Here is a 25,652-nt window from a genome sequence, read left to right as displayed (position 1 = left end):
AATAACAAGTGTAGGGGTACGCAGGGTAGCTGGGAGCCACACAGGGTAGCCAAGAAATGGTGCCGGCAACAACCAGTACAAAGAAAATCTCAACTATTTTTCTGGTACAAATTTGAAGTTAAAACTTATTATAGAAGAGGGATTTGTATGACGCATTTGTGTCTACTGAAAATTTTGAGGTTATGTATGGTGGGGTAGTACTGCCTTTCCTGGTGGGGTGGACAACAGTTTCAGGGTGGGGGTACCGAAGGTTGAACCATAGACTGTTGAGGGGGAAGGGGGTGGGGGTCTTGAGAAAGGGGGGGTGGGTGGTATACGTTGGGGGTAGGTAAGGCTAAGCAAGGAAAGGCACAGGCAGAGGCGATGCGGAGTAGAAACGGTGGAACGCGGCTGTGCAGAGCATGGCTGCGGTCATCGAGGTACAGAGACCTGGGAAGGGTAGCAGAGGTAGAGGGAGCAGACAGAATCTCCCTCACCTCAACCTTCAAGAAGCCGCCGAGCTCTCAGTTGTTGAAGAACGTTTTCATAACCATTGGCGATGAATGCAGGCCGTGCGATTTCCAGCAGGGGAACGACAAGGTTCCTGGCGCTGTTCGTCTACACAGCTCCTTCAAGCGAAAAGTTTCTCCTGGCGATCCTTACATCATCACCTCCATGCACGTGTACTTCCTGAGAGACGCGGAGAACAAACACACCAGCGAGCCCCCTGTTGACTCTCACCGAGATTATCAGATGGTCCTCAAGTCAGCATTCTTGTGGGAGAGGAGCGAGGACATCTCCTATCTTTCCTGCCAGCCCACCGAGTGGCAAGGTGATTCGAATCCGTACCAGGATCCATCCGCCGTAAGAGCTGCTGTGCATGGTGACCGAGCCAGGACGGAGGACGGGAATCCTTTCGTCTGGCAGACCATGCGCTCGAGGAAGCTGGCTGCCGCAGTGATGGAAGGAGCTCCAAGGCATGATCTGCATGAGGTGGCTTGTGAACAGCGATCGGCAACGCAGGGAGACAATCGCGTGCCCCGAAGGAAGGCGAACAAGATTAACATCGTGATATCGAACGACGCCATCCTGAACAGTTGAACAGATTCGTCTTTGGTATGCCCAATCCCTCCTCCTCCTCCTCTGTCTCTCCCTCCACAACTTCTTCCTCCTCCCACGCCAAATTCAACCATTTTGATGGATTCCCCTCCCCCCACCCCACATCCTCCGTGTTCCCCAACTACTGAAAGTCTGTTCTCCCCCCTGTCGATGCTCAACGATGTTTTGCGTGCTTCGCTCATGTCTCTTGGTACTTTTCAGCTTCTCCCTCCTCTCAATTCTCTCTTGCTTTCCCTTGGCGACCAGTCGATTCTCGCCGAAGTTCACTCAGGGCAGTCCAGCTGCCGCCGAGGGCCGTCTGTGTTCGTGACTGAGCTGAGGGAAACCACCGCACTGTCGAAGCTTTCTTGACAGTCAAAGACGGACTGTGAGCGTGATCGGACGGATAACTAGTTCTCACTTTCTTTTCTCTTCTCGCTGTATGGCCTGTGTGACAGTGTCTCACGGTCAGCCGGGTCAAGCACCAGTGTCCTCGGCCTCGTACTGATTTCAATAATGTTCATATAACTTAGCTTCAAGTGAGTAAAGAAGACTGATACGGTATGGCCTGTGCGACAGTGTCAGTGTCAAGCCTCCTCTACTCTCCTTATTGTCCTCGTAATGATTTTTAACCTAAACTTGAAGACCGTACTACGATAAACTTGAAAGGGGCCCGCTGTCACGGTCAGATCATGATTCGGGCCGATGATGGCCGGGCATCATGTTGGACGAAATTCAAAAATGAGTGACGCGCCCGGGGCCGCCGGGCTGGGGCGGCGGGCGGCTTGCACTGACACTGCAGTGGAGTTTACGGTTTTTAACTTAACTTTGAGTAAGAAGTTAACCGTCACAGGCTCCGAGCCGGGCCGGCCGCCCGGCCCGGGCCCGCCGGTCGGACAGTGCATACTCAGTGACCCGTAGTTACGAGCTAGTACTAGTTTTAACTTTGAGTAAAGGCAAGTCAGTTTTACTGGTACTGGGGTCAGTGTGAACTGAAGTCCGAAACGTTCATTAATAGAATCTGTACGAGAATTTATTATATATTGTACAAAATTTTGGTACAACCTTTCGTGAAAATCTGTATCATAACATTACAAATTTCTGGTATGTGTGTCATATATATAATTGTAAAAATGAGAAGTACCGGGACATCTTGTGTCCATAAGTACCAATTGAAATATCTGTCATTTATTTATTGATTTTAGCTTTAAAAGTGACGTGGAGGAGCCGCGACTCTTCGCAGACCTCGCGGTTCATGGCGGGCGGGGAGGGAAACAGGAGGAGGGGGCAGAGGAGGAGGAGGGGGCAGAGGAGGAGAAAGAAGGAAGAGAGGAGTAGGTACAGGTGGAATATGGGTTCAGAGATGATCAAGAGTGAATGTGAGAAGGTAGGATGGTGGTTTGGAAGGCATAATCCAGTATAGAATTCAGATTCGGGGCATCATGAAAGGAGAAAAATGAAGTACGCTCGGGACGAGAGGGTACTTCAAGTAGGTTTGTGTGTTGAGTTGAATTTCAAGGGATTCCGAGGAATGGGAATCTCATCAGGAGTGCTAGCAAAGGGATAAAGCAACGAGGAGCTGGATCGATTCCTCGATCCAGGATCAGGATCCTGTGCAGTGGAAGCGAGGCTCATGCTGCAGACTTCGAATCTTCATGCAGTTTTGAGAACCAAGATAGTTTAACTTAATGTTGGAAGGTCAAGAGTCGTTAGGGACTGAGTTGTTATAGTGCATGGCTCTCCTGAAGTCATCAGGACCATCGTGAGAGAAGAGAGGTGTTATATAACACATGCAAGTGAGGAGTGGGATTTGTTGCTTGCGTTTCGATCATGAAGATGTTGGACTAGAGATCCTGAGTCCTAGGTGTCGGCCTGCTGAAAGGCTTCCAGTCCTTCCGTACACCGACAAAATCTTTCCTCACTTACTTCCCCTCCCTTCGACTTCCCGCACCTCCCTCATTTTCCGTGGTACTGACTCTGATGTCGCAGCATGTTTTTCAAGCTCGAAGGAATCCCTGAACCACCTGCTGGCTACGTTCCCCCCCTTGGCTCCTCAAGGAACACCTGGACTAACATCTACAAGAACAAGGGCCGCATCGATTACTGCGTTCAGCAGTTTGACGTGAGTAGAATTCCTCTTAGCTCTTTCCCTTCCCCTTTCCTGCTCCTCCTCAGCCTCCTCCTCACCTTTCTCCTCGCTCAAGCAAGCAGTCTGACTGTGCTTGTGCAGTACTTGTCCAACCGCCTGAAGTGCATCGACAAGCTTACTGGAGGACCCTTCCTCGAGTAGAGGCTGCAAGCGACCGCTGCAGATGTCTTCGATAGAATGAAATGAATCTCGTATCTCAACTCTCTAGTGTCTCGGAGTTTTACTTGGGGTTCACACGAAAAATCCTCCACCGAGAGGTGGGGAGTGAAACCTGGAAGAGAGGCCTAGAAGAGGTCACTTTTCTATGGTGTAAATGCTGCGGCTGCTGCTCGGCATGAAAGCGTTAGGTGTGTCTGTGGGGTTAGTCTACAAGGACGAGGTGACGAGCGAGGCAGTAGGACGTCATTCGTTCTCGTTCTCCGGGCTAGAGGGGAGCGCACCGGCTTCCCTCATGACCTTGTGCTTGCGCATCTGCTTCCTCTGCGAGATCTTGGCCTTGATGTCTTCATTGCGCTGGTCCATCTCTTTCTTGAAGACCAGGAGATCCGCCCCAGCGTCGTCGGCCACGACCTTGAGCTCGGTCAGAGCGCTCAGCCATGCGCTCTTCTCCTCCGACGACTCGGCGATGCACACAAGGTCCTTCTCCTCCCCCTCCTCGTCCTTGAACATGATGACGAAGCCGTTGATAGCCTTCTTGTTCAGCGTCTTGATCATCACAGGGTTCCCCGCGCAGTCCGACGCCCCTATGATGTCCTTGATCATCACGTTCCGCACCCGCGGCCCCTCAACCCCATCCATGATGGTGTTGGCCATGGCGATAGTGTCCTTAGCAAACCCAACCACTCCTCCTCCCACCGTCGCTGCTGCTCCCACGATGTTCTGCCGCGCCTGCTCGGGCCGGAAGGCGTTGACGATATGCGTGCTGTCGACCTTGTGGACTCCCCGAATTGTCTTGATGCCCCGCAGCGTCGCCGCCTTGATCCCATGCGCAATCCCGACGCCTGTGGCGAAGCTCTTGTCCGCCAGGGCTGAAACGTCCACAGTCTCGGTGATGATCAGGTTGCGGAACTGCAAGGAAGTTCCCATCGCCCCGTCGATCTTGATGTCTCGCTGTACGTCCGATCTGTTCGACACGTGTCAGACAAGCGTCCCCCATCCTGCCCCCAACTCTCGCCCTCTGCCCTCAACCCGACCAACTCAATCTTCCAATGCTGCTGTCTCCTCGCCCGTCATATATCCATGCAGGGATGTTTTCACCAAACCCGTCCTCTTCCTTCTACACCTTCTCTTCCATCTCCTCCACAACCGCCACTATCGCCTTTTCCTCCTCCTCCTCCTCCTCCTCAACCACAAGAAGTACCGCCACCTCCTCCTACCTCTCGCCATCCACAAAGTGTCCTCCAGTCTCGAGCAGCTCGAGGTACTTCGCCACGAACTTCTCCACTCGGAGTTGTCGCTCCCGCATCTTTTGGTAACCAGCAAGTAAGCAACACGGGACGCAAGAGGGTGAGCGACCTCAGAGATAAGATGCTGCTGCGTATCCGAGCACAGGTTGCAGCACCTTACAGGGTCCTTGTAAGGCGCAAGGGAGATTTTGTCGTTGGAGCTGCAAACTGAACAAAAGATCCTGTATAGCGAAAGGAAGTCGGCAAGAGCATGCACTGGGCCAGAAGAGCGAACCTGCCGCAGCATCTGCAATGATGCTTCCTGTTGGTTGCAGAGAACACCTGGATGACACTCTCATCTCAGCGGCACATCATCACTCTCACGTCAGCCTCAAACACCTGTCGGCATTTCTCGCACGTCTTCGCATGCTTCTCCGCCATCCACGCCATGCTCGATTCCCCTGCCTTGCACCTGAGCCCAACAGCTCAGCGACACACTCTCTGCTTCTCGAGGGCGTTACGCACTTGTGACCGCCGTTATGTTGCGCTTCCAAGATTGCCACCCTCCAAGTTCTGCTCGCGAGAACTCTTACAGAAGCTCCCCTCGTTCCCTTCCCTCCTTCTCTTCTCTTCTTCCTCATCTCGATCCGCCTCACCTTGCTAGTTCGCTAGTCGAGCAGCGAAATCGAAACCTCCTTTGGCTCCCCTGAACAAAAATTTCTTATCTCCCTTGACTGCACCGTCAAACTTTCTACCTGCAGCGTCAGGATATGCTCGTCCTTGTCTTGCTGTAGCTCCATGTCGTGTATGAACAAAATCCCACTGGCCTCCTTCGGATCTGCGTCAGCTCCTCAGCCCTCTCCACCTTCGACCCTTGCCTTATCCGTCTCCTTGTCGTAATAGAAAATGTGTGCTTCGCGCCCATCCCATCCTGTGAGGATGGCGAACCTTGATTGCCAAGACTTGAACATCTTCTCTTCTGTCTCCTTCTCCATCCAACCCATCTTCAACGCATGCTGCCCCACCACCTCAACCTAAACAAGATCAAAACACTCTACTGGAGTTAACGCTTTACCGAAGTGATGGGTTCTTCACTTCCTGAAGTGCGCATGACACTGGAGAGGACCACGGGTCAGAATCAAGCATGTGAGAGGGTCTAACGATCCCTACCCTGAGAGCTGTTGCAGGTCTCACGCAGAGAATGGCATAGAGGCGGATTCCAGGTCTGGCAGGACAGGTGAGTCATCGGCGAACATTGAAACACGTCATCCGCATCCTCGCCATGCCAACGGCGTCCTTCCATGTCTCTTGACTCCTCATCATCTAGCTCGTTCATCGTCCTTTGCCTCGCTCCCCTCGCTCCTCAATCCATCTCACTTGCTCCTTGTTGTTCGCTACGGGGACATGGATCCGGGGAAAGGAGGAAATAAACAATGGTATCCCCACCCCCTCTGTGTACTGTCCAGTACCCATGTCTTCCCTAGCTCATCAGAATGCCAAAGGAAGGGTACACGTCTCGTTGACCCCCTAAGGGTTCCGCCATTACACCCCCATTTTCTATGGGAATTACAATGAAAAATGTATGGTGGGGTAGTATACCCCACCCTCAAAATATACCCCAGCTTTCCCCCTTTCGCCCGCCGGGGCGTAGAATGATTGATTCTAAAAGAGTTTTAATATCAATAGAAGTAAGCATTTGAGTTACAAATATGGTACAAAATAAATACTCAATTCAATTTAAGTACTCATATTTCCCCAAAACATTACCAATATTCTTGATTGCAAGCAAAACAAGGTACAGCATAAAAAGCATTTTACCGTAGGCCCAGTCAGTCGAGCCCGCAGCCGCGGGGCGTGACTGCGGCACTGGGCATGTTCCTCAGCCGGGCCCGGCGGCGCCGCGTGCCGCGCTGGCATCCGAGCGACTGGGTGCGCCGCGGAGGGTGCGACCCGGGAGCGACAGTACGGATCACAGAGTCACCGTCACCGGGCCGCGGCCGGCTCCGGGCCTCGGATCTCTTAATAGTAGCTCAGTGGCCGGGCCCGGGGGAGAGACACCGGGCGCGGCCGGGGGGAGGGCCGTCCGACTCCTGCCAGTTGATGGAAGGTCCGAAATATGGCCCGGTAGGGGTCATCATGGTGATCGTACCGGTCACCGGGTACGGTACTTGACTGACTTCAGTGAATAGTCTACCCCACCCTTACACAATACAAGGAGGGGTGGGTGGTGATCTGTAACCCTAGGCTAGTAGGGGTGGCTCCGTGGTTGATATAAGGCTGGGGTGGGGGTCCAGGCCTTTTTTTGAATCAGGCATGGCGCTGCTAATTTGCATGACAGCTACAGGCACATGCCGCATTCAGTAGGGAACGAATGTAGGAAGATGAAGGAAAGGGAGGGTTAGCGATGGAAAGTTACAGAGAAGAGGGCATGCATGCAGCAAGCAAGGTGGTCCATCCTTCACATTCTTATCTTTACTTGGGCTCAGCCACGCTATCCACACTCATTCCCTCCCATCACTAATGTTTCGTTCCTTCCTCCTCGAACTGAATGTCTTTGTGATGTGCCATTTTCATCGGTGCATGCTCTGTTGAGACTTCTCTTGCCGAGGCCATTTCTCTTCCTGAAGCATGGCTTCTCTCGATGTTGAGCGATGTTGGATTATGTTGGGATACTTCACAAGCATGTCACACCGCACATCCCCTCTCTCCTTGTCCTCCATTCAACAGCCAGCAGCCATGTTCTCTACAAAATTCTCTGCAAACATGTTCTGTAGCGACTTGCATCCATGCGTGCAAGGCTCTGATCAAAGATGCTGAGAAGGCTGACAAGGAACTGCTTCCCACCTTTCATCGAGAATGCATCAGCTGAATCAAGAATGATCGGAAGCAACTGGAACTACAGCAAGAATTACAACATAGGTAATACCTGTTCAATTCCTCTAGAGCCCTTTTTCCAGCATGTCCAATCCCCTGACTTGGTTCTTCATGTACAGACAATGCCGGGCGTCTGGGGGGGGTTGGAATCATCTTCTCGAGGGAGGAGGACTCTCACTACCTGGTCGTGAAAGAGGTTCTCCCTGATGGTCCAGCCTTTGCCAGCAGTTTGATCTACCCCGGGGATCGCCTTTGTGCAATCAATGAGTTCGACCTGGCGCTGAGCGAAACAACCCCTCCTCACGAGCAACCGCAGCTCCCCGGCCCCCACGGAACGACAGTGCACCTCACGTTTGATAGAAGTCATGACCGCAAGAAACCACAGAAGTTCTCCATCTCCCTCATGCGCAGCATGGCGTACTACCCCGACCGGCTCTCTAACACTCCTTACCAAGATCGCCAGGGCACTTTCACGCCTAGTCCGCCTTCTGCGAGGGATCAGAGGCCTGAAGCCTGGAAGTCTCCTCAGAGCCGAACGAGCTACGAGCGCCTCCTGTCTCAGAGCACGTCGAGGAGTGCAATGCTTTCTCCTAAGTTTCAGTATCTGGAAACTAGCCCTGCCAAAAGATCTCCCCGAGAACATGCGAACTTCAGCTTTGAGAGAAAGTTGCCAAGTTATAGGTCAGATATACCGTACCAGTCTTCGAACTCATCGCACGAAAGAGATCAAAACCTGATTCTCAACGATGGAGATTCTCTGCATGACGTCCATACCAGACTTGTTGAATGTAATCGCAAGAGGGAGAAGGAGGCAAAAGCTTTCCGAGATCGAAAGTACATACTTGAAGAGCTTGTGAAAAGTCTGAGGGCAGAGATTGAAGATTATCGGAACAAGATTAACGAACTGCAGTTTGAATTGAATTCTCAAAAGAAACAACACACCAACGACAGTGTGCTGGTGAATGCATATGAACAAAAGATAAACGAAATGCAAGTTTTGTTTCACGAGGAACGGAACCAGCTCATGGAACAATACAATTTGGCTGTACAAGAAAGAGACGATATGAAGATGGAGAGAGATTCATTGATACAGAAGAATGAGCTGGTTGAAAGCAAACATAGGATTGACCTTGAGAAGATTCGATTGTCGTTGGAAGACGAGAGGCGAAAGCGGATTGATCAGGAGGGAGAGTTCAAGGCGCTTGTAGAAGAAAACCGTGAGCTCAAGGAGGCGTTTGTGAAGACAGAGAGCATGAGGAAGGAAAATGAGAGGCTGACCCATCAGATCATCGAGTTGAAGATGTTGGTGGACTCAGATGATAGGGCGCATGTCGGGAAGAGAGCGACGGGAGCTCATGAGAGCCAAGGGTCGTCGGAATCCAGGATAGCAGACTTGCAGATCTTGGAGCACGAGGGGATTCATCACGAGGTCGGGTCCAGCGGCACTGCTTCTCCTCAAGCGAAAGGCAGCGAGCAACACGATTCGAATGGGAAAGTTGAATGGAAGGTACAGAACAGCTCTCCGATATACGTGTCAAACAACGAAAGTCAACAACATGGAGGATTGATCAAGGCGTTGCCCATCGAGAATGACGCCATCCTCGGAAAGAAGTTCCCTGTTCACATCCCAAAGCTCAAGCTGCCTGTGAACGAAAACGATTCCAAGACGTTGCAACCAAGAGCGTCAAACTCTAGCACGGCTGGAATAGGCATGTCGTTTCACACGGACCCAGCTTCCAACAGGTACATCATCACCGACATTCATCCCGCAGGACCTGCCGGGAAGGCGCTGGAGGACGGGCTGATGATGATAGGAGACACTCTGATTGCTGTCAACGGCAAGAACGTGCAGTTCCAAACCCCCAAACAGATTGTAGAAGAGATCAAAGGCCCGGAGGGGACCAACGTGACGTTGAAGTTGTCAAGGTCAGACTCTTTCGGCAGCCCCCAGAAAACGTTTGAGATTCAACTTGTGCGAGCGAAGCTGCACGGCGGCTCCAACGCAGCGCCTGCGCACGATGACAAGGCATCCGCTACAACGGAGAGTCCGCACTTAGATCATGCAGGTGGGGAGCGAGCATGTTGGGCAGGGTTGGGAATGACTGCGACTTGACTGACAGGAGACTCGTCCCCTGGGTTGAAGTCAAGCCCAGCGGGATCGTCGGGCTCCAACGAATCTCTGACCCTCCCCGAGGGGTGGCAGAAGGAAGTTGATCACGACACAGGCAAAGTTTTCTATGTGAACCATGCACTGAGAAGCTTCTGCTGGGCAAATCCCACGAGTCGCAAGGGTGAGGTGAGAGCAGAGCAGGTCTCAAGATAACGTGATGTAGAACTTGAATTACCTCGTATCAATCTCTTTAGATGCATTCAGATGTAGGGCTTGACTTACTTTATTCCATCATTCTCTTTACATGCGTTGAACACAATAATACAGGAAGAATTTACACGAGTAATGGGCTGCTGCAACGAGGCGTGAGCTGATAGAGCGTTGAGAGCAGCACTAGGAGCTGTTCCCTCGACTCAGCGCATAGTCAGAGAAGGGGCGTCGTAACAGATCGTAACTGATACTCGAAGAGCTGCTGTACGAAGAAGTTGCAGTAGATCGTTCAGAGGAAGAGGCTGAGCTGCTGACGCTTGAGATCGAGATTCGATTTCCTTCCTTCCTCCCGATCTCGCTCCTTTCATCGTTAATCCTCTGCAATGCATCACGCGCCTTGTCCAGCACTGTCAAGATCCTGGGCTTTGGTCCCGACTTGCTCAAGTTGTAATCCTCGATCAGCTGCTCTACTGTAGATTTAAACTTGATATGTATAGCCGAATTGTGCTCGCCATTGGAGTCCTACAGAGTCAAAACCAGTAAGTGGAGCAACAAGACGCGGTTGTAACGAGTATTTCACCTTGCTTTTCACCGCCGACAAAGACAGCATGTGCTTCTTTTCCTTTTCTTTCTGCTGTTGCTTCAGCAAGTCATTCAGGGAAAAGTTGATGAGCGGCGCATCTACTAGACTGTCAGGCACAACACGACATTTGCGGATTCAACCTTCATCACAAGGAATTTGCGATTCCAATCTTGTCAACCTTGTTCGCAATGATTCCAACTCCACAGGAATCTTTGAAGAGTATGGATTCTCAAAGAGATCCTGGCTCAAGGTCACTCCTTGCCACTGCAGCATTCAATCATATTTTGTTGTACCTGCATGGAGGAGTGCATGTTTCGGAATTTGGTCAGCTTTTGGTCTCTCTTTACATACTCCAGAACTGTCGTGTCAATCCTGTCTTGCCTTGACCTGACAAACAAACATCAGGGAAGAACAAGCAACGTATCACCGAGCTCACATGGATGAATTGGAGGCCTCTGTCAAGTCATTTTCTCCGGGATCAAACAAACTCTCGCTCGATTGCGATTCGCTGTCAATGCGGCCGAGAAGGCGCGATTGCTCCTACTTGAGCGTTTAGATGAGAGTAACAGTGCACATGTCCATCACGACCTGGAGAAACCTGTACTTCTCGTCTGTGAGGTTCCCCCAGTCACTCGCCTGCAGCGATCTCTCTTCCATCTGACGGTGCATCTTCTTCGCCTGCATGGAGATCAGCTCCATCGCCCGACAAGAGCTTCGAGCCGCTCACATCGTCTGCCATGACCTTGACGAAGTCCTTGAGGTTCGATACATTGGCCGGGCTCTTGACGTTCCCATAGCTCTCGTCGTCCTGGTGTGTCAGGATCTTGATCAGCTTGGCATCGTTCCGTTTCAAGTCCGAGGATAGAGGGACGTGGTGCACCATGCTCGAACTTTGACCCTTCCTCGCACCAGGTACTTGAACCCCCAGCATCTGCAGGTCATGCATGAACTTCTTCCTCTTCCTAGCTGAGATCGCACTGGCTGTATGCGGTCTAACCAAACGTTCAGACATCGTTTACGACGATGACCAAGACGCGCTCAAGCTCTCCGGGTCAGCAGAAGCTTTTCACGCTGAGATGATTTGAATGAATACGAACTTGCACATCTTCCCAGCTCATATCTTTGCAACTGTTGATAAAAATCAATCAAGATGAATCCGAGCAAGCAAGACAAATCTAGGTTGCCCATCTCGATCCGTTCTATGTGAACCTTGATCCTATCTGACACTATCGCAGAATATCGATTCAACATGACCGTTCCCTCAGTACACTCTGCTCCTTCTAGACTTGTTGCCCATCGGTCAGTCATATGTGCATTGTTTGCGAGATATTCTGTACTGTCTGGTCCCTGTCTTATCTTAAGTTTTCCCTCTCATACATTTTTGACTTGTTCTTGTTACCAAGGGCATCGTCAACAGTTCAAATCTTTCTCCTCTCGTTCTATTCCAAGGAACCAGCCATTCATTTCTTCATCCAGACTGCTTCCTGATCCTCCCCCAGGACCTGCCTGCGAGCCCTCGGGCTCAAACTACCACCCTGCTTCTCCGAGCCTCCTCCGAGCATTCTCCGAGGCTCCTTCAGGATGGCATAATACCTCTCCTCCTCGCTGTCGCCTCTTCCTCTTCAAGTCCTGCACTAGTACCATCTCCTCCTCCACCCCATCCCGCTCATCTTGGGCTTGCATGTGGGACCCGGCTTACCGTGTCACTACCCCCCGATCGTTTGTTCCCCTACCCCTGGTATACCCTTGAATTCATCATAAAGGACCGGGTACTTCACGAGCCTACCCATCAAAAATGGGACGGTGGGTGTCCCAGGTGTCCGAGTCCCGTGACCCTAGTGTCGGTACTGTTAGGTCCCACCCCACTGGACCACCCCAGTCCACCCAACCGCACCCCACCCCCACCCTCCGAAGTTTGCTCACAACTCACCCTGCCATCATGGCCAATCCGTACCGTACCTCGGCAGTGGGTTAAGGATGCTACCCCTGTTTTCAAGCAATTTCTACTGGGTTCAGCTTATGACCAACAAGCACTACCCTACTCCCGTTTTTAGTACCCACCCTACCCCAGACAAACCTCTTGGCGCCCCCCTCGGTCGAGTCCCGGGCTTGATCAGAAGTACACCTGCCATTTCACCCACCCCCTTACTCCTGGCAACCCCCCGGGGGGACCTGACGAGCGGTACCGTGTCATAGTATCACTACCCACCCTACCTTTCGGGATCTCTTGTACCTTTCGACTACCCCACCCAGGGGCCCCTCAAAGTTCTCAAGGTGACAGAAGTTGCCACGGTCACTCAGCCGATACCCCCCGGGCTACCCCTACCTAATCAAGTTCAACTATCTGGCGATAACTAGCAGTAACCGGTACTTCAAGTGCACCACCCCCTCATCCCCCACCACACTGACCGCCGGCAGGAACAAATAAAACAAATAAAGATCTTGATCTAGCCTTCCCGGACTCGGTCCGACGGGAGGGGGTACTGTAGGACTCCGGGAGGCTACCGGGGGTGGTACCGTCCCGCCAGCCATCGCTCATTGACCATGGCCACACTACCGTGGATTTAATCTAAGTAGTGAAGCACGTGTAGTATTATTGAGAGGGCCACTTCATCAGATGACCTAACAGCAGCGTAGGGACGTTGACCTGCTGGTTTTTTTAGCACCTGAGATATGGTGGCCGGACCGTGCCATCAAGAAAGGGGCAGTCACGCCGCCGGGTAGTCTCGGCGGCTCTTGACTAGGAGGTGCTGCTGTTTCTTTTTTTTCAAGTCCGACTGCCACGACTTCCGGGCCCGGGGCCGGGCCGGGCCTGGCCGGGCCGGTCCGTGATCGGACCCGGCCGGGGGCCGGGACTCCGACCGGGACTTGACCTGGAACCGTTGAACTGACGTTGAATCGATGCAGCGTAGGAGATTCTTCCTACTAGTGACTCATCGTTCATCATAGTAGCCGCATAATATACTTCATACTCACATTGGGAACCGGCATGGTGCTCAACTTGCAACATGGCAAGGCGAGAGTATGGCACGAAGCAGCGGTCATCATCTTTGCACTCCTCCCGAGTCCTCTACATCGCAGAGGAGATCGGGATCGTGCAGATGAAACGGAGCCTAAACACGGCACTCCCAATGGGTGAGGACGAGAAGAAGGATGACAAAGGGAATTATCAAGATCAATACAAGGATGGTATTTCAACTGCTTTTTAGTGTTGTATCATTAAATCAGAAACATTGCAGTAGAGTTTTGAATAAAGCCTGAGGATGAGTGCCCGTTTAAAGAGACAGAAGCTGTAGAACGAGGCTCTCCTTGCAAGGAGCAAGTTGAGGAAATACGATGAGGATGAGTCGTACTGGGCGCTTTTAGAGCTCAGCATGTATGAGCCAACAATACAGTTCTGCTTCTCCACACTCCCAAGCATGTGCCTCTGCAGGGATATTAAATGCAGAATCAAGGGCAGGGAATGCAACAAAGATTTCAAAGACTTTCTGAATATGCATTACTTCCCCTTCCTTCTCTGCGCAATAAGATGCGTGTTCACATGTGGCTTCGTGCCCGTATACTTTAGGAAGCTTGCAAGCGGGGATGTGGTGCCCGATTTCCCGATTGCCTACCCCTAGGCTCATTCCGATGGAGGATCGTGCCCAATAAGCTCAGAAAAGAGGAGGAGGGAGAGCAGAACGACAACACAGGTATCAATCTTGAAGAGACGAATGATCAGGAGGACCAGGAGAAGGACTATATTCCCAAGTTCACACCCAAGACAGACAATGACAGCAAGCTGCTGAAGTATGAGATCGATATACTGACAGGGAATCTTGCAAGGAAGAACGTGTACATCTATGAATACGCACAGCCTAACTTCAATGTGGCCAGCTCTAGCATCTTCTACTACATGGTATCTTCTCCATTGTGCGGGATACTGCAGGATTACAAGAATCTAACGGAGGCAAAGGCAAGGAGCGCCTATGCAGACCAGTGGAATTTGCAAGGCTCACCTTCTTTTCACCACAAATTCTTGCTAAAAAACTATCTTGCCTCCATAATCTATGCTTCATAAAACATGAATGATGAAAAGTTTGCTGCTTCTGAAAGTGATGATCAATTCCAATTCACCAATCCAAACAAATCAGTGACAAACACATTTGATCTCACGCGGGTGACTCCTTGTCATGAGAAAACCAAAACAGAAAAATATGCATCAACAATGGAAATTCTCAAGCTGTTCAAGTGTGTGCATTGGACTGATTTCGAGCAAATTGTCTGTATGCGCCCACTAATACCCCTTTCTACTCCTGTCCCTCAGTCCTCAACTTCGGTTGGAAGCCGCCGCTGCATTTCCAATCGCTCATGCCTGTCTATCTGCCTGCCTGCCTGCCTGCCTGCCTGCCTGCCTGTCTTCCTTCATCCATCTCTCCCTCTCCCCCTGCCTCTCCCCCATCTCTCAGGCCACCTCCCTTCATCTCTCTCTCCATCTCTATCCACCTGATCATGTTTACGACATGTGATTATTGAAGTGATTGCTGACTGACATCATTTGGTAGTGCTCATGTAAGGCTCCAACAACATCAAGACAAGAACTAGGTCGGCTCTCCATCCTACAGACTACAGGGGTGTCGTCTGATCGAAAACTGGCCTGGCCACCTAGCTAGTTCGTCGGTCAGAAGGGCATACTAGGTGTGTCCGGTACGCAACTATCTGTACGTTCCCTGGTACAAATGTTACGGACAGTCCGTTAAATTTCACTACAACCGTTTTTAACGATGAACGTACAGATAGTACGATAATCGCTATTTCTCAAATCCGAGCAAAATAAGAACGTTTAGTACTTACTGTAGGTTCGTCAAATTTAAAAGTCAAGTTTTTAAACCGCCCCCCCCTGCCCACCGCCCTGCCCCCTCTCCCATCCTTCCCGCTCATCAGCCCTTCGCTTCCGACCGCGATTTACCGCGATCCTGATCAAGTTGATGGTTAGATGAATGTTCTCTGATGAATACATCGTTCATTCGTTCATTAATCGTCAACCAACCATCGTTCTTTTCTCAAACCTCGATCATTCAAGGCGGTGCAAACCATTTTTAGATCAAGACACATTCGTAAGTTTCCACCAGGCTATCAACAGAAGCCATGTCATAAGGCAAGTGGATGAAATTCCAAACCGAGCTGTAAGAGTTTACTGATAAAGAGTTTCTAGTAGAGCAGCTGAATCTTGATATAAAACTTCTCTAATTCAATCAAGGTATTCCCACCTTCAATGTGCTTGTTCAATATACTTTTCCTATCCCCGCCAATGTCTGACTCTGCAGTACGGATTGCATCGAGGTGTTCATTGATTGTCTTTGCTTGCTTCCATTCATCTACAGCGAGTGGATCTCGCCCGGCATTCAAAGCGTCGCTTCATGATATAGATTTCTGTGCGAGCATGATTCAGGTTTGCTTGCCGCATGCTGCGAATTGCCCAGTACCGCGACAATAACAAGCCTTCACATCGGATGCATACAGTCTTTTTGACTTGCCTGTGCTTCAAAGTTGAAACGATAAGAAGCCTTTGCCTGTAGTATGCAGCATGAACCTCGTTGCATGTTTAACCTGGATTCTTTTCGTTACGCACTCGTGAATGCGCGGCTTTCATCCATGCTGCAGAAAATGGACCTGATTCTGAATGGATGATAACATGTATCTGACATCACCTATCTATCTTCACCAGCAACGTCGGCGGAACCGCTGTAGCTTCCATCATCAACTTGGCCGTCCCGCAGCATGGCAAGTGGGTCCTCATCATTTTGTATGTTCGATCAAAAATTTGAAAACTTTGAAACAAATTGAAATTCGTTCTTTCGGATAGTACAGCTCGTACCGAATCACTTTTTGAAATTCCTACTGTACGCGAATTTAACCTACAGTAACAACGTACAGATAGTAGCGTACCGGACACACCTACTTCTGGGTATACTGTCACGCCGTTATTATGAGAGGGAGAGTACCCGTAGTGTTCTCTGACGTTTTCATATATTATGGACCCGTAGTTGTACGGTAAAGGAGATGGAAAGATCGCAGCCCTTCGTATTGTTGCCCAGTCCTTTTCGGGCAAGTCCGCACTGTATGTGAAAAGACTTCGATTGGTATTGTTGCTGGAGCAATTTAAAACTCCTTCCCGTGACACACATCTTGCACCTCCTGTAAGGCTGGTTAAGGTGGTCGATAAATAGCAATGATTCGCATTGTTGCTGGGCAAACTTTGAGTCTTAAGAAGGCGAGTAAGGTAGGGAGTGGGTTCATCAGTACGGGCAGTTGCGTACGGTCGGTTCACTTTACAACATATCCATCGTTTGCGAACGAAAAATATTTTTTTTGAAACATGAATCGACGCAATATCCTTGATTTGCACATCCTTCCGACACAACAATCTGAATCGTGGTGTTTCATTGTATCTCGCAGCGAGGTCGCAACAAACCCGTGTCTCTTCATATCACGGCCCCCACATCCAGATCTCCCGAGAGGTTGAGGTTTCGCTTCGATTTTAAAAACGTCGTTATTAGAACCTTCTGTATCTTGACTCTCCCGCAACAATCCCAATCGTTGCGTTCTCCCTCATCTGCGATGCAACCCCGGGCCGGGGCCGCATCTTGCAGGTCACTTTGGATTGTCTGCGCCGGCCCAGGTTTTGAGTTAAGTAAAACCAAGTAAGTAATAATATTGGGTAGTAATATCCGGCCCGGTGCCGGGGGTGGCCATATTCACTAATGAGAGCTGCTGAGGCTAGAAGGCCCTGAGGGGGGATGTGGCAGATTTGCCAGAAATAGATCGTGTTTCGGAGCATGAAATGGAACAGAACGAGGGGTTGATGATTGGAGGGGCGAGGAAGAGGAGGGTGAAGAGGGTAAGAGGGTGAGGAGGGATGGTAGCATGGAGAAGAGGGATAGAAGGGATGGTAGCATGGAGAAGAGGGATAGAAGTCATAGCAGAAATGGACTAGAGGGAACAAGGAAAGCAGGGGGGCTTTTGGCGATTTCCTGAGTAGAATGAGCGCGGGTTTCAAATGATTTGGTTTCAGTACACGATGATCAGGGTGGTAGTTGTGGTGGTAGCGATGATTATGATTATGATTTTGATGATGATGATGTGGTCGTAGGAAGATAGATGATTGGCTTACTTAACGAGCAGGTGATCATGTCCAGAGGAGGTTTGGTGATTGCATCGCTGTGCGCTGTGGCGGCAGGTAAGAAGAAATGGCTACTTTTGTCATCGACCCCTTGTTCTGAACAGCCAAGTTGTTGATGCTGATGTTTTCAACAGTTGCAATCATCCTTTCCAAGAGCGGGGACTTGCGGGTGAATCAAAGGTCATCCCCTCCTGTGCTAGAGTCGGTGGATCCATATGTGTTGGAGAAGAGGCTGATCGGTAAATCACCATCACTCTGTGACAAGTGATATACTTACACGTTGTCTCAGCGGGCAAAGCTGAGACGCCCCTGCGGCAAAAGGTGGTGCCTGCCATGCTTTGCTCCTGCACGATCTGCTTCATGTTCTTATATGGATGTGCAGGCGGAACGATACCTGAAACAGGCCAGGGAAAGTTTCTCAAAGCGCAATCCAGAGATCCAGAAGGTGTTGAAGAATTCGTCTAGCCGAACGTGACTGACTGCTCTTGATGTCTCCTGTAGCTCATTGCCAAGGCCGAGAGCATCGACTCAAGGTGAATTTTCCCCATTGAAAAGGTGGATTCTGATGCGGATGGTGTAAGGTTGGCGAGTCAATCTGCTGCAGAAGCTAGAATCCAGAAGCAGTTGGACCAAGCCAAACGACAGATTGTAAGTAGCCATGACTGATTGTTCCTTGATGACAAGTTTCTGATAGCGCGGGCTTGCCAACACAAAGAGGGAGAAGTCCGGTTTGCACATGTACAGCGAGTCGGTGATGTCGATCTTGTTGTGATTCAAATGCAGGACGATTGGCTGGCCTCAAAGAGGCGGAGCCATGCCAACGACCTATGGTGAGCTCCAACTTACCCAACGTGAAATGCCGATACTCTTGATAGGCAAGTTCGGACTTGACCAGGCTGATTCGAACAAGGCGATCGATTCGAGCAATGTATGACTGCCAGATCTACTTTGATCTCTATGTTGTTTCTTACGCTATGATTCCTCGCAGGAGATGTATGTCAACAATGATGACGACGAGCGCCGTAACTCCGCCAGGGATGTCGCTGGGACCTACATTGTAACACCATCTCCCCTCAACTGCACCTCTTTCTGACTTGATGATTGCTGCAGCGTGAAAACAGCGATGTTGGTGAGTTCTACGATGCTGTGTTTCCCTTACCCCTCGATGAACGTGTGCTGATGTCAACCTCCAGGCTCCAGCGATGCTGACGACTACAACGATGATTCACAATACGACGATCAGGACCAGTCCGATTACAACTCGCCAGCTGTGACCATCGGCGTTGTCGACGGAAGAAGTGGCAAGGAAGTCTTCTATCCCGAGGAGCCGTCGTCTTGGATCCTTCCCTTCACCTGGTTCATGCGTGGGTCCGATGACAAGCCAGCTGCCTCCAGCACCCCAGCTGCGGATCAGCAGGTTGTTAGAATACCATCTCTACCTGAGAAGTTGAAGTGCTGCTGAGCAGATCGTCAAGACTCCGGAAGTGGAAAGGATTGACAGGCTGTTGAAGATTAGAAGGAAGGAGAAAGCCTTGGAGGAGGAAAAAGAGAACCTGATGGACAGGGTAACACAAGTCGTCGCCTTTGAGTCCCTGTTATGATCTTCTCTCGCAGCTGTACGATGATGCAACCAACGGAAGGCTGAGCACCCAAGACGGCTCTCAGGCTGCAGAAGCCTTCTCTGCTGGATTCTTGCAGGTGAGGCTTGTGAAACTACAGGGTGCAAGGGAGATGACCAGGTGCGAAGGGTGCAGTCGAGGCATCAAGGAAGAGTGTGAAGGCGCAGGGAGAGTTTGCCGAGCAGCTGCAGAGACAATCGGAGATCGTCGATGAGCTCGAGAAGGTGAGGCTGCGCGTCAGTCTCTCTCCATGACCTTCTCATCCAGGTCGTCCGCGAGCTCGAAGCTGCGCAACAGAAGAAGGATTTCGAGGCAACAGCAGCCTCTGCAGCGGGCAAGAAGGAGGAGAAGAGTGAGGAGAAGGAGGAGAAGGAAGACGATGAGGAGAGGGACAAGAAGGAGCAGAAGCCGAAGAAGATCCAGATCGACTTCTACATGGAGGCAGGGTGTCCGGGCTGCAAGGCTTTCACCACTTCAGTTCTCACAGATGTCCTCAATGCCGTCGGGGACTACGTGAACCTGCGGGCCATCCCCTACGGCAATGCGCAGCTGAACAACAGCGTAATCAAGTGCCAGCATGGAGAGGACGAGTGCGTGGGTAACAAGATCGAGCTGTGCATGATGGACAAGTACGGGAAGAACAACGACTGGCAGGTGACGAGCGAGGCCGCTGGCTGCCTCACGCTCTCTGACTTGGTTGCCCTCAGGCCTGGTTCCCTGCCTTCAAGTGCATCGAGAAGTCCGACGAAACTCCTCTCAACGCCTCGCGCACGTGCCTGGCCGACAGCGGGATGGACGTGAACGCCATCATCCAATGTGCCACTGGCAACGAAGGGGACCTCCTCCATATGCAGGTGGAGCATTCTTCCTTTCTCCCTCTACCTACTCTCTCCTCCATCTTCATCCCCCCCTGCTCCTTCCTACTTCTTCCTTTCTCTCTCCTTCTCCCATTTTCTCTCCCCCTTTCCCCTTACTCCTTCTTCTCCTCCCTTCCTCGGATTCTCATTTCCCTCCTCCTCTCCTCCACTGACATGTATGTGCACAGGCTGCCAAGCAGACCATTGACCTCGACCCTCCTCACACCTTCACGCCTTGGGTGCGATTTCTCTCTCGTCCAAAGATTCTACTCTTCTCCCCTTTTCCCTCCTCCTCTCTCTCGCTCGCTCCTCTCCTAACCTCCCCACCCCTCTCCTCTCCTCCCCTCCCTCCCCTCTCTTCTCCTCTCCTCTCCGCTGCTCTGCTCTGCTCTGCTCAGAAGTTTTCGAATTCTGACTTCCCTTCCCTCAGATTGTTCTCGACGGGGCTCCAGTCAAGGACAAGGTTCAGTCTTCCTTGGTTCGATGAGGGCGGCTGAGACTCTTCGACAGGTTATGGACCTCCTCAGCCTCGTCTGCGAAAAGCTTGCTCCCGAAACAAAGTCCAAGATCCCACAGTGCAACCCCAAGTTCAAGGTACCTCCTCCTCCTCACCCTCCCTCCTCCCTCTTTCCTCCTCTTCCTCTTCCTCTCCCCCTTCATCCTGCCACCCTCCTCCTCCTCCTCCTCCTCGTTTCCCCCCTCCCCATCCTTCGATCCTCTCTCCCTCTCTTCTGCCCCCCCTCTCTTCTGCCTCTGACCTGCTCGCAGGCAACAGCTGGCAGCACTTCCTTGTCCTCTAGGCCGAGGAGGAAGATCAAGTTCTGCTACCCCAACGATCCCTTGTCGAGGTTGCTTGCCCACTAGACTCTGCCTTTATCATATCGTATCAAACCTCTTGTTTCTCCCTATCTGGTGATGCTCCTCTCCCTCCTCTTCTCCTTCCCCCCACCCTACACACACTCATCGGCTCCCACTCTCTTGCTTATCATGCCTTCCTTCTGCTCTCATGCCAGCTCGTCCCATGCGATCAACGTCCCTGGCCCTGCAGCAGCATCATTCTCCTCATCCTCATCCGCAGCTACTGCAGCGAACGCGTGCTCTCCTACCTGCCCCTCCCTCAGACCATGTCCACTCGGCTGAGGTGTTGAAAAGGGTCACGTTGGAGCTCATGGCAGAGAGCAAGAGGCCTACAGGCTAGTCAGCAACTCAGACCCTCGTCCTCTCCTCCTGCCTCCGTCGCCAGTGTAGGACGTGACGTAGACTTGAAGGGCGTTGAGCCCTTGCTGCAGCTGCACGAGGATTTTGTGCATGGGAGTGTTTTCCATCCCGTAGGGGCTGAAGTATGCTACCTGAGAGTGCGTCAGAGGAAGGAGAGGAGAGACGCTGCTCAAGAGGAGGAGAGGAGAGTGAGGGCGGAGCACCTTCTTGTCGTTGAGGATCACGACAGCTTCATTGAGGCACATGAGATAGATCTCAGCTGGTAGACTTTGTGACGACGACACGGAGGAGGTCAAGTTGTAAGTCTGCCGTGGTGTCGGTGATGCAAAATGAGGGCAGGATGGGAAGAGGCAAAGAAAGGAGAAGGAGAATGAGGACAGGGGAGCAAGAACAGGAGGCCCAGCGGAGGAGGAGGAGGCGGAGGAGCGTAAAACAAGTGTTATCACAGTCTCAAGACGAACTGTCGTCCCTTGCGGCACAGATCCACTGGGCAGGGACACAGTCAGGAGGTTTCGCCTTGAGCACCATCCCCCCAACCTGAAACCAGAGCTGTCGCTCCAAATCCACTTGCAGGAAATCAGCTCCTCCGGCGCCTGGCCCGGGCCCTGGTACAAAACCACCGTCATGGTAACCTTCAGGAAGACTTGAGCTACCAGGTAGGTCTCGGCGCTGCCCAGCTCCACCGCATTCGGGTAGCAGGGGGCTGAGCAGGGCTCGCAGAAATCGATCCCATTCCTTGTTACCTAGAAGGGGTTTAAGTGAATCAGGGAGCAGCAGGAGTAGGAGAAGGTAGAGCAGGAGCAGGGGCAGGGGCAGGGGCAGGGGCAGGGGCAGGGGCAGGGGCAGGAGTTTGAGCTGGAGCAGGAGCTGGAGCAGGAGCTGGAGCTGGAGCAGAGGTCGGATCTTTACCTTTTGATATCCATCTCTGCAACGCCATTGGCATGTGTCTGTGTTTGCCTGTTTGCAAAGATGACTCGGAAGCATTCTCACCCAGCTCCTCGCTCACCGACAGAGGATACAAGTATTCGGAATGCAAGGGACGAAAGCTGCTGCAGGGCAGACAGCGTGACGGATACTGGCCGGAATCATTGTACTTGTTCTCCATGTCGGCCTGGCGCAAGGCAGTGAGCCAGCTGAAAGCAGCGATGCAAACAAGCTAACGAGATAGCCGCTGGGACATGCGTCGAACAAGAATGTCCCAGGGGGACAAGCCTCGTGGTGAGTAAGAGGGAAACGAAAAACACGACATGCACGTCTTACGAAGGGGGTCGCAAATTGATTATTTGTGTTGTACCTGCAGGTTCACGTCAAGGCAGAGACTGAGATCAGATCGGATCGGATCGGATCAGATCAGATCAGATCAGATCAGATCAGATCAGATCAGATCGGATCGGATCGGATCGGATCGGATCGGATCAGATCAGATGATCTCACCCGAAGCAGGCGACACAAGACCCCGACGATTTTCCGCCGCACCCATCTGGTTCACAAGCTCCATCACTCAATGATCCAATAAGACATCGCCTGGCTACCGATGAACTGGCCTGGTGGACAGTACCTTGAACAACTTCTGCAGTCAGGATACCGATCGTTGTTGTAAGAGAAGTAGAGGTATGCATACGAGTTCACACAGTACTGCAGACATTCATAGAGCTCGTGGTCAGATCTCGCCATCCTTGCTCAAGAACAGTATCCGCTCTCACCACATCACAGTCGTTCACTTCAGGGCCACGCAGGGGATAACCGTAGGCAGCGCCAGCAGGAAGCGAGTAGACCGTGCTCGAATAAGTGCAAGACATGCAAACACTGTCTGTTGTAGAGTTTCCGTAGTGACAAGCATTCTTGAGGTACTTCCCTTTAGGGCAGGGCTGGGCCACCAGTACCGCCATCCCTTGAGTTGGGTTGAACTCATAGCCGAGACAGATCCTTCGCAAGCAAGTCAGACTCCTTGACATGATCCCCTGCCATGGCAAACTTACTTGCAGCTTCCTGCGCTCTGATAGTAGCCCGCAGGACACTGCGCTCGTAACAAGTTCGCGGTGCCGAGCAGCAGGCATGATAGGAGAAGGGCTCTAACTCTTGAGATCGCGGTTTTCATCCTCACCCCATCATCGCATTATCATCGTAATCATCATATCCGCTCTCCTCCTCCTCCTTCCGCTCGCTCGCTCGCTCGCTCGCTTCCTCCCTCCCTCCCTCTCCCTCCCTCTCCCTCACTCACTCACTGCTGCTCCTGCTGCTGCTGCTGCTCCTCCCTCCTCCCCCTGCATGTCTCCTCAAGGCCATCATCTTGTTTTCGCCGTCAACTCCATCGCCTCATCCGACAAACCCTTTCCACTCAAAACTATTTTAATCAACTTCATCCGGACAGTGTCCTGAATTTCCTTCAGCCATGGCTGGCGAGGGAACGGCAGTGGGGAAGGGGAAAACAGGAGGGGCAGGGAGCGGAGCGGAGCGGGGATGGGGAAAAGCAGGAACTGCCAGCACCATGAAGGCATTGTTGTACCTAGTGTGTGGTGTTTGTGATGTAGGTTGTGATATCATCCCAGTTTGTCTCGAAATCTTTGAAAGTTGGCATGCTTTCCATTTTGAGATTGCGACACTTGTCCAGTCGCGCTCCCTCCCTTGCACTGATCTCCTTGCAGGAAGTAACTGAATGTCCAAGGCCGAGAACACAAGTCAGAGCACATGACGTCAAGAGTATGACTAGTGAAGATTCCGACCCTGAGGTCTCTTCCTCTGCAACGCCCCTTGGCTGCCCCGGCGCTTCTTGACGCTCGTGTCCTGCAGCAGAATGAGAGCGAGGAGGAGATCCATGAAAGTCCAGCTGAGAGATCCCAGGTATGAGCAGTGCCGGCCAGGCTCGCGGCGACCTGATGCACCTGCAGGGCAGCGTGTGGGGAGCGATTTCCGGGCATGCACGACTTTCTCCGCGTCTCCTCTATGAGATCGGGGAGCAGTCGACCTCCTCGCCCCTTGCGAGCAGAGGACAAGGTCTGCATGCTCAGTCGTTGTCCTCCTGTCCCTGACGCTGCGTGCCTGCAGTCCGGCATGGCGACATCTGGATCCTACGTCTCATCAATGTAATCACAGGGTAGATGATGCGTTGACCTCACCATAACGTCTTAAGCCTCCTGCTCCCCAGCTGCGCCTGTCTGTGGGCGATCGTCGCCCACATCCGCGAGTTCTGCACCAGCGGGGAGCCAAGTGACTTTGTCGGGCCCGATGGACGAGTTGCACTCTGGCTCAAGGCAAGGGCGATCGATACTGACTGCTGCGCTCCTAGTGGACTGAACGTTGACACAGATTGAGGCCATAACCTCCTTCTTGCTCCCGATCATGAGCCTTGCGGGTGAGGGGGAGGACGGAGCCTCGCGCGTCCTTGTCCTCGAGCTCACCGTTTGCGCAGTGCTGGCATTAAGACTGGAGTACAGCATCAAGGCGAACTTTATGCTGTACTGCATCTCAATCTTTCAAACCTCTTGGTTCATCGGTGAGGAGGTTTGAGGTAGAGACGACCCCTCTCACATGCTGCCTTCAGTCGGTTGCGTGTGGGCGTTTGGGGACAAGGGAGTCCCAGGTGGTTGTCGAGATGGAAGGTGGGAGGAGAGGAGGGAGAGTCGATGAGCTCTGACTAGGGCGTTAGCTGGGGTGACAACAGCGCTTTCTTGGTTTTATGGTGGATCTGCATGATATGGCTGGCCATGGTGAGACTGACTACATGCCGCTGCCTCCTTGCTTCAACCCTTGCCCCCTTGCGCTCCCTCTCTCTCGTCCTCCTGGCTCGTCGACCGACTTCTCCCTCTGCCTGAGGCTCATGCGTTCAGGTCATCTGCCTGGCGATCGTCGCGTGCTTCATCGGATGGCTGCAGGTCTGTCGATCTCTTCCTCCTCCCCCGCAGCCATGACGAGACGCGCAGTTGGATCGGATCCGCAGGATGTGGAGGGAGGGGCAGAAGATCATCCAGGAGGCGTACGCGAGAGAAGACAGCGAGCAGGATGACGCGATGAGGATGAAGGGGAGCGGCAAGGAGGAGAGGCACGAGGAAGAGGGCCTTACTTCGCCTCTCATTAGTCAAGCTCGCACGGTCATCCAGGGTTAGAACAGCAGGAGGGAAGCGAGGGAAAGGACGGAGAGCAAGAGGGGGGGAGAGGGGAACAAGGAGATTGATTCATGTAAAAAGATAAACTCTCTCATCAAGAACTGTCTGTCGACCTGTCCGTCACCTTATACTCCTTCGTCCTCGTCAGTCTCGTCAGTCTCGTCACCCTCCACTCACCGGCCTCACGAAGCTGCTAATGTCTTGTAGGCACCTGGAACAGTCCCAAGTCAAAAAATCCATGACCGCCTCCTCTCCCTCTCTCCCCTCCCCTCCTCTCCCTCCCCTCCCCTCCTTCCCCTCCCCTC

At 52.1% G+C, this 25,652-nt stretch overlaps 9 protein-coding genes across 9 annotated transcripts; 6 read left to right on the top strand and 3 right to left on the bottom strand.

The window, feature by feature from the left end:
- Window positions 1–363: 363 nt before the first annotated feature.
- On the top strand, window positions 364–1,080 carry GUITHDRAFT_142785 (hypothetical protein; the record flags this gene model as incomplete). The annotated part of the gene is made up of 1 exon (XM_005827403.1): window positions 364–1,080. The coding sequence occupies one exon, from the start codon at window positions 364–366 to the stop codon at window positions 1,078–1,080; it is 717 nt and encodes a 238-aa protein (XP_005827460.1).
- Window positions 1,081–2,810: 1,730 nt separating this feature from the next.
- On the top strand, window positions 2,811–3,367 carry GUITHDRAFT_113510 (hypothetical protein; the record flags this gene model as incomplete). The annotated part of the gene is made up of 3 exons (XM_005827402.1): window positions 2,811–2,839; window positions 3,067–3,199; window positions 3,308–3,367. 3 exons carry the CDS (start codon window positions 2,811–2,813, stop codon window positions 3,365–3,367), a joined length of 222 nt encoding a protein of 73 aa, XP_005827459.1.
- A 261-nt stretch (window positions 3,368–3,628) lies between these two features.
- Window positions 3,629–5,722, bottom strand: GUITHDRAFT_113509 (hypothetical protein; the record flags this gene model as incomplete). Its single annotated transcript, XM_005827401.1, has 9 exons — window positions 3,629–4,349; window positions 4,603–4,691; window positions 4,742–4,853; window positions 4,907–4,953; window positions 4,996–5,083; window positions 5,268–5,317; window positions 5,367–5,441; window positions 5,484–5,645; window positions 5,687–5,722. The coding sequence occupies 9 exons, from the start codon at window positions 5,720–5,722 to the stop codon at window positions 3,629–3,631; spliced, it is 1,380 nt and encodes a 459-aa protein (XP_005827458.1).
- A 2,725-nt stretch (window positions 5,723–8,447) lies between these two features.
- Window positions 8,448–9,353, top strand: GUITHDRAFT_154140 (hypothetical protein; the record flags this gene model as incomplete). The annotated part of the gene is made up of 1 exon (XM_005827400.1): window positions 8,448–9,353. A coding segment is annotated over exon 1 (817 nt), but the record flags the coding sequence as incomplete, so codon positions are not given.
- A 511-nt stretch (window positions 9,354–9,864) lies between these two features.
- Window positions 9,865–10,673, bottom strand: GUITHDRAFT_154139 (hypothetical protein). Its single transcript, XM_005827399.1, has 2 exons — window positions 10,529–10,673; window positions 9,865–10,486 (listed from the first exon to the last, which is right to left on the bottom strand). The coding sequence occupies exons 1-2, from the start codon at window positions 10,659–10,661 to the stop codon at window positions 10,284–10,286; spliced, it is 336 nt and encodes a 111-aa protein (XP_005827456.1). The 5' UTR covers window positions 10,662–10,673; the 3' UTR covers window positions 9,865–10,283.
- A 2,723-nt stretch (window positions 10,674–13,396) lies between these two features.
- On the top strand, window positions 13,397–14,448 carry GUITHDRAFT_142781 (hypothetical protein; the record flags this gene model as incomplete). The annotated part of the gene is made up of 2 exons (XM_005827398.1): window positions 13,397–13,577; window positions 14,009–14,448. The coding sequence occupies 2 exons, from the start codon at window positions 13,397–13,399 to the stop codon at window positions 14,446–14,448; spliced, it is 621 nt and encodes a 206-aa protein (XP_005827455.1).
- A 2,763-nt stretch (window positions 14,449–17,211) lies between these two features.
- Window positions 17,212–20,933, top strand: GUITHDRAFT_164680 (hypothetical protein; the record flags this gene model as incomplete). The annotated part of the gene is made up of 22 exons (XM_005827397.1): window positions 17,212–17,268; window positions 17,553–17,607; window positions 17,685–17,789; window positions 17,840–17,871; window positions 17,933–17,995; window positions 18,052–18,083; window positions 18,132–18,198; window positions 18,245–18,288; window positions 18,334–18,380; window positions 18,426–18,478; window positions 18,539–18,607; window positions 18,661–18,679; window positions 18,744–18,967; window positions 19,017–19,115; window positions 19,165–19,289; window positions 19,318–19,393; window positions 19,437–19,823; window positions 19,877–20,023; window positions 20,215–20,265; window positions 20,457–20,489; window positions 20,537–20,620; window positions 20,795–20,933. The coding sequence occupies 22 exons, from the start codon at window positions 17,212–17,214 to the stop codon at window positions 20,888–20,890; spliced, it is 1,965 nt and encodes a 654-aa protein (XP_005827454.1). The 3' UTR covers window positions 20,891–20,933.
- A 761-nt stretch (window positions 20,934–21,694) lies between these two features.
- Window positions 21,695–23,342, bottom strand: GUITHDRAFT_142779 (hypothetical protein; the record flags this gene model as incomplete). Its single annotated transcript, XM_005827396.1, has 8 exons — window positions 21,695–21,781; window positions 21,877–21,987; window positions 22,154–22,201; window positions 22,251–22,355; window positions 22,505–22,538; window positions 22,803–22,879; window positions 22,948–23,170; window positions 23,224–23,342. The coding sequence occupies 8 exons, from the start codon at window positions 23,340–23,342 to the stop codon at window positions 21,695–21,697; spliced, it is 804 nt and encodes a 267-aa protein (XP_005827453.1).
- A 294-nt stretch (window positions 23,343–23,636) lies between these two features.
- Window positions 23,637–25,347, top strand: GUITHDRAFT_113503 (hypothetical protein; the record flags this gene model as incomplete). The annotated part of the gene is made up of 11 exons (XM_005827395.1): window positions 23,637–23,753; window positions 23,890–23,973; window positions 24,035–24,085; window positions 24,133–24,238; window positions 24,290–24,327; window positions 24,551–24,596; window positions 24,654–24,737; window positions 24,786–24,843; window positions 24,891–24,951; window positions 25,072–25,116; window positions 25,165–25,347. The coding sequence occupies 11 exons, from the start codon at window positions 23,637–23,639 to the stop codon at window positions 25,345–25,347; spliced, it is 873 nt and encodes a 290-aa protein (XP_005827452.1).
- Between the last annotated feature and the right edge of the window lie 305 nt (window positions 25,348–25,652).

The sequence above is a fragment of the Guillardia theta genome (genome assembly GCF_000315625.1).
Source record: "Guillardia theta CCMP2712 unplaced genomic scaffold GUITHscaffold_67, whole genome shotgun sequence".
Lineage (NCBI taxonomy): Eukaryota > Cryptophyceae > Pyrenomonadales > Geminigeraceae > Guillardia > Guillardia theta.
The sequence above is the reverse complement of the archived record's forward strand: the minus strand, read 5'-3'. Positions and strand labels throughout refer to the sequence as shown.

Coding starts and splice junctions, on each gene's coding strand:
- GUITHDRAFT_154139 (XM_005827399.1), bottom strand. CDS start 10,661: ATGCTGCAGTGGCAAGGAGTGACCTTGAGCCAGGATCTCTTTGAGAAT. Junction 10,487..10,528: donor GCAAATTCCTTGTGATGAAG/GTTGAATCCGCA, acceptor ACAGTCTAGTAG/ATGCGCCGCTCATCAACTTT.